This window comes from Eurypyga helias, unplaced genomic scaffold (assembly GCF_000690775.1).
Source record: "Eurypyga helias isolate BGI_N326 unplaced genomic scaffold, ASM69077v1 scaffold45268, whole genome shotgun sequence".
Taxonomy (NCBI): domain Eukaryota; kingdom Metazoa; phylum Chordata; class Aves; order Eurypygiformes; family Eurypygidae; genus Eurypyga; species Eurypyga helias.
Window position 1 is genome coordinate 1 of NW_010267127.1, and position 5,799 is coordinate 5,799.

At 55.0% G+C, this 5,799-nt stretch overlaps 2 protein-coding genes across 2 annotated transcripts; one reads left to right on the top strand and one right to left on the bottom strand.

The window, feature by feature from the left end:
• Window positions 1–199: 199 nt before the first annotated feature.
• On the top strand, window positions 200–1,510 carry LOC104513830 (beclin-1; the record flags this gene model as incomplete). Its single annotated transcript, XM_010157306.1, has 4 exons — window positions 200–355; window positions 415–475; window positions 886–1,028; window positions 1,336–1,510. Coding segments are annotated over 4 exons (535 nt in total), but the record flags the coding sequence as incomplete, so codon positions are not given.
• A 1,147-nt stretch (window positions 1,511–2,657) lies between these two features.
• CNTD1 (cyclin N-terminal domain containing 1) lies at window positions 2,658–5,707 on the bottom strand. The gene is made up of 7 exons (XM_010157307.1): window positions 5,536–5,707; window positions 5,361–5,436; window positions 4,954–5,128; window positions 4,306–4,468; window positions 3,735–3,879; window positions 3,260–3,356; window positions 2,658–2,804 (listed from the first exon to the last, which is right to left on the bottom strand). Exons 1-7 carry the CDS (start codon window positions 5,705–5,707, stop codon window positions 2,658–2,660), a joined length of 975 nt encoding a protein of 324 aa, XP_010155609.1.
• Between the last annotated feature and the right edge of the window lie 92 nt (window positions 5,708–5,799).

Consider the following 5,799-nt stretch of genomic DNA (forward strand, 5'->3'; position numbering starts at 1 on the left):
TGTGTTTTTTAACCCAACTCTGCTGTCAAAAGAGAACGAGTGGTTGTATTTACACGCACTCTTTAAGCACAGCCCCAAAGCCGCCTTTTGCCCGGTGAGCAGGGCACGTTCTGTACCCGCTGCTCCGTGGCCCTTGTTTGGTTGGCGTGCGCGAAGCCCTTCCTGCCCCAGCGCTTATTTATAATCCCTCTTATCGCAGGCACAGCGGCCAGTTCGGCACGATAAACAACTTCAGGCTTGGCCGACTCCCCAGCGTTCCCGTAGAATGGAACGAGATCAACGCTGCCTGGGGACAGACCGTGCTGCTGCTGCACGCCCTCGCCAACAAAATGGGCCTCAATGTGCGACGCAACAGGCAACGCAACAGACCTCGGGATGCAGACTCATCGGCCTGTCCATCCTGTCTCCTTGCAGATACCGCCTCGTGCCGTACGGCAACCACTCGTATTTAGAGTCCCTCACGGACAAATCGAAGGTAAGAGATCCTGCACGAACCTACAGCGCCACAGAGCCCTGGTCAGGCTGCGGACACGGAGAACAAAGAGCTCTGGATGGTGCAGGAGAGCCAGCTGCCCTGACTTCTCCCACGTCACATCCCCCCACACCACGTCCCCCGTTGAGCTGCTCCTCCTGCCCCCCAGTAGCGCTAAGGTGGCAGGGCTCAGGCTGCAGCCGCAGCCGGCCAGAGGAACCCCGTGGGATTCGGGGATTGCTGGCAGTTGGGAGCCCAGCCCTGTGCCCAGCAGGCACTTACACAAAACAACTCGGGCTTCTTGTGGGTCACGAACCGTTTCAGAGCATCCTGCGACAAAGTTAAGCCTCGCACGAGACAGAGCACACCTAAAACGGGGTGCCCGGGGGCCTGAAACAACGTTTCTTTCCCAGGAGCTCCCCTTGTACTGTTCTGGAGGGCTGAGGTTCTTCTGGGACAACAAGTTTGACCACGCGATGGTGGCTTTCCTGGACTGCGTGCAGCAGTTCAAAGAGGAAGTGGAAAAAGGTGAAACTCGGTTTTGCTTGCCTTACAGGTGAGTGTTCCTCCCTAAGACATCACACGAACACCTCGCGTGCCCTCCTGCGCGGCGCTGGGCCAGCCCAGTCCCAAATTCCACCCCCCCCATGCTCCTCACACGTGCAGGATTAGCGCGTCTGCTCTTGGTTAACGGGGGTCTAAAGCCGGGTGCCGAGGGGAAGGCCTGAGCCTTGCTGGGTGCCCCTTAAATCAACGCATTCCCGCAGGGGACAGCGCGACTGTCAGCCCTGCGTTCTAGTACTCGCGTCATGCGGCGATGACGCTGCGGCAGGGACGCTCTAACGGAACTCTGTGTGGTGCAGGATGGATGTGGAGAAAGGGAAGATTGAAGACACGGGTGGCAGCGGTGGCTCTTACTCCATTAAAACACAATTCAACTCTGAGGAGCAATGGACAAAAGCGCTAAAATTCATGCTGACTAACCTGAAGTGGGGCCTTGCCTGGGTCTCATCCCAGTTCTATAAAGTAGCCACGTAAAGCCCCCGGCGGCTGCGGCGCCTGCGCGTTCCGACGTCCCCGAGGCTGAGCAGTACAGAATGTTTACAGTACCAGAAATCCCCCAGACACGTTATGTAAGTACCATGTGACACGTGGGGCGTAGAGCAGCAAGATGGAGAGTCGAAACGAATAAAGGCAACAGCTACTAAAGAGATGCCGAACTGATGCTTGGGGGGGGGGGGACGAACGGGGGTACATACCACACAGCCCAAAATACGCTTTGGGGGGGGGGACAGACGGGTGTCCTTCACACCCCCAGTGAGTTGGGTACAGCCTGGCAGCCGGGTGAGGACAGCCAAGCATTAAACCCCAGGAACAGCGGGAAGCACTCGCGGAAGCTCCGCTGGTGTGCAGCGAAGCCTTTTCTAAGCCGCAGCAGCACCGCTTTGGGCCACCCGCTGCGCCAAGGCTCAATGCCGTTTGGAACGCTGTTGGTGGCGACGGTGTTAGCCGGCTGTAACGCTTCCCACAGCCTGTCCTCAGAGCGTGCTGCGTTATCTGTAACGCGCTGCCCCGCGGGGAGCTCTGGTAGGCACCAGGCAGAGCACAAAGGCCCTGCACGGGCGCGCTGGCTCGGCACCTGATGGCAGGAAAGCCGCACCTCAGGCAGGATTCAGTCCTTTCCGTGCCACTGGCCGTCTGGCTGCCTTGGGGGGGGGGCACCTGGGTGGTGAGCACAGGCGAAAGGAACACTGATACCAGCCTGGCTGCCTGGGACACAACTAGCTTTTTAAACACAGCCCGTGGAGAAAGCAGGCACAGCCCCGCTCCTAACGACGGGGTGAGCAGGCTGCTTCCTGCTTATGGGTGACCGAGCGCTGTACGGGCAGGCTACTGCCCTTTGTAAAGGCAGCTCTCGGGAGCAGTGCGTGGGGACACAGCGTTGACAGTACAGCTCTCGGTGCCGTTCCAAATGCTGCCTTGCTCCCTTCACAGCCCCCGTGCGCTGCCACGGAGCGTGAGCTTTTCTAACTAACACGTAACACAGAAACGCTGCCCAACGCCCCGCGTTCAAAACCAAAGGTAAAACCCACTCACGCTGGGTGAGGATCGCAGAGCACGGCCGAGCAGCAGCAGGGGGGCTTGCTGCCGGCTGCTGGCGACCGGCTGCAGGAGACGCTATGCTTCACAGCATCACCCTGTTCTCGGAAGCTGTTCCACCGTCGTGCTGGCCTGGTGCGGTGCTGCCGATGACATGTTTCAGTACCACGTAAGAAAATTCTACGATGCTTCGTGAAGTGATGCCCGTGATGCAGTTTAGATGCTCCACAACCTTAAAAAAAAGGAGAATGAAGACAGTTGGAGCACCCGAGAGATCGGTTTGCAGACAGGGGTCACCGGGCACACACTACTGGGGTTTTGGCAGAAGCTGGACCCTCTCAGCATGGTCTTTGCTTACTTTCTGGGTTATCTGTTTGCTTTGTGCTTTTCTTAATTTAATGGCTTCCACTAAAGTGAAATGACAAAGCTACGACCTGCAATCGACCTTTGTTTTAGGACTCAGTAGCAGTTTGGGCAGAACGCTGTCCCACGGGATCACTCCTCCCGCCAGCGGAACCATGTCCCTGGGGGTTTGTGAGGGTGAGGAACTGCCCCCCACACCCTGCTAACGCAGGTACACACGCTTCCTGACCCGGGAGACGTCGCCTCCCCCACGCTACTCCCAGGGGAGTCTAAATAGCCACCGTGTGTGCCGTACGGAGCCGATGTGCTGGGAGGCAGCTGTACCTGATTCCAGCGCCCAGGTTCGAGTATGAACACACTTGTGCTGATGACTCCAACAGCCAGGAGCATGAAATCTTCCTTTACCGTCAAAAACTTGGCTCTGCAGGAGTAAAAGCATCTTCTGGTGTAGAACAGCTGAGTGCTACAGATCAAAAGCACCAGCCGTGCGGCCTACGGACACGCCGGCTCGCTTGATCCGATAAAGCCCGTACGGTGAACTCCATCGCCAGCACTAACGCTGGGTTTAAGCTCGAGTTAAATACGTTCCTAGCTCGCCCAGAGAGCAAAAGCAGTGAAGCACGTTGCTTTCAGCTGGTATATTAAGACCAATAAACAAGGCTAAAAGCCCCCAGAATTAAAATGGTTGAGAACGTGACCAAGAAAATGGCATAATGGGAATTAGGCTACTAAAAACCTGCTGTGGTTTTATTAGGGGTTTAATTCAAAGAGTTATTTAACAGTCGTGTATGCTACTTACACCTGCAGTTTGCTCGGTGTCGAGTTCTCCACGGCCATCCTCAACAAAGTGTCGTAGACGGCATCTCTCGTAAGGTAGGTGAAGTCCAGCAGTTGCACGCACACCTGATGCAACGGTTCCGCAGGCAGCAGGCAGCCGTTGTGTCCTAGCGGAGAGATCAGGCGTAAGCGGCCGCACATCGGGCTGTTGCACTGAACCGGAAAGCAGCGTTAGTAAGCAGGGGGTGATGATGATTTTTGGTGACAACTGCCTGCTCCAGGCTCTCAGAATAATCCCGCTCATTCTGAAACACAGACCTGGGCAAAGATAACGATGTCACTGCAGAAAACGTGGCCTTACGTTAGGTCAGGGGGGCTTTAAGCTCTTTTACTGGCCGAGTCACAACTGGCTGCCCAACAACATCCATTCGAATCTATTGAGGACAAAGTTCTCATCTGAAAAGTAAAGCCCTGGACAACCTGGAAAGTTTCACCTGCCTTCATGGTACTCAAAAACCTGTAACACCAGACATTCTGGTTCAGAGCAGCAAGGGCTCTACGACACTCTTAAACATCCTTTCCCATTCTCTCACCTAAGACCTCCAGCAGCAATTCCACGTAAGCCAAAGGAGTTGACACGTTGACCTCGAAGTGCAGAGTGTTTAGAACAGCAAGCTCCGACTCCAGCAATTCCTGCTTAGTGTACGAGTATTTTAAGGACTGCAGAAACCGTAGAGCTATGTCGCTGTTCACTATCTGAGGAGGAAAAAGAAGACAGATTATCTTCTAGGTGATCAGGCCTCACTAAGAACAAAGTACTCGCTCTCTCCTCTTCCCGCCGGATTGAAGCGCGATCCGCTGCAGGGGCAATGCTGCCCACTGCCCCAGCTCATTGAGGATTTCTCTATTCTTTCCCACAGGTTTCCTCCCTTCCACAAGCCTTCCCCAGGCAGCTGGGAACCTTCTGTGGCCACAGGATTTCCAACAGCCACAGGCCAGGTTTTCCCACCACCTGTACTTTTTCCCCAAGTACCAGCAACATTCCCTGGCAAACTGTTACTCAGCGACTGACAATTTATCTGCCCTAAACGGAAGAGATTTGGCTCTCCGCTTCAGTATCCTGTGTGTTTCATTACCACTACCGTCCTTCAGAGAGGAAATTATTTTTTAAGAGATTAACACACTATGTGAGTGACTGCACTTGTAAAACACTGTCAGAGGAGGAGGTTTAGCTGGCTTACGTTATAGTGCAGGGAGAGTTTGCTCACAAGCTGAACGCACGACACAAGTCGCAGGACAAACGTGTTGTATATCTCGTCTTTCAGAGAGCTCCGGCTGCTGCCTTGTCCTTGTTCACGGCTTTTAGCGTTCTCTCTGGAGGACTTGGAGAGCTGTTCTACTTGCTTGATCATAAACCTACAAAAACCCACAACTGCTCAGAAAAGAGTTTTCTCCTGTGAAGGAGGAGGAAGAAAAGCAATTCTGCCTGTGCTCAGAATGTACGGATAGTGCTTTGTTTTAATTAAATGAGCAAAGAGACAAAGCTCTAGACACAGAAAAGGCGCAGCACGCATGGAGCGGCACAGAGCGCGGCGCAACCATGGGAGCAACACGAGGAACACCCCAAGCATTGCAGGATGTTTATTACCTTTCAAGTAACTCTACCGCTTGGTACCTTGCCGGTTGGTCCAAGTGCCATTTTTCAGACAGAAGGAATATAAACTCTGCAAAAAAGCACAACAGCCGTTCCCTTCAGCCACAGCTGAGGCCGACCACGGGCCCGTTAACCGCCTCGGGAGTCAGCGGCAGCTGAGGAGTCTCACCCACTATGCGGGCCTCTTTGAAGCACCCGGCCTGATCTGACAGGTCACTCAGGTACTGCTCGTTTTCCGTGGCCAAATGGATCAGCGAGTCCTCGATAATCTCAGGAGCGATCTCGCCGAAGACGGGGCCTGGGTCACAGCCCTGGAGCGCCACTCGCCCCTGGGATGCCATTTACCACCTCAGCTCAGAGGTCTCAGCGGCACCGCGGCGCTTCACCACCAGTGGGAACGGGCCCGGGAGCCCCCACCGGGTCCGTGCCAGCC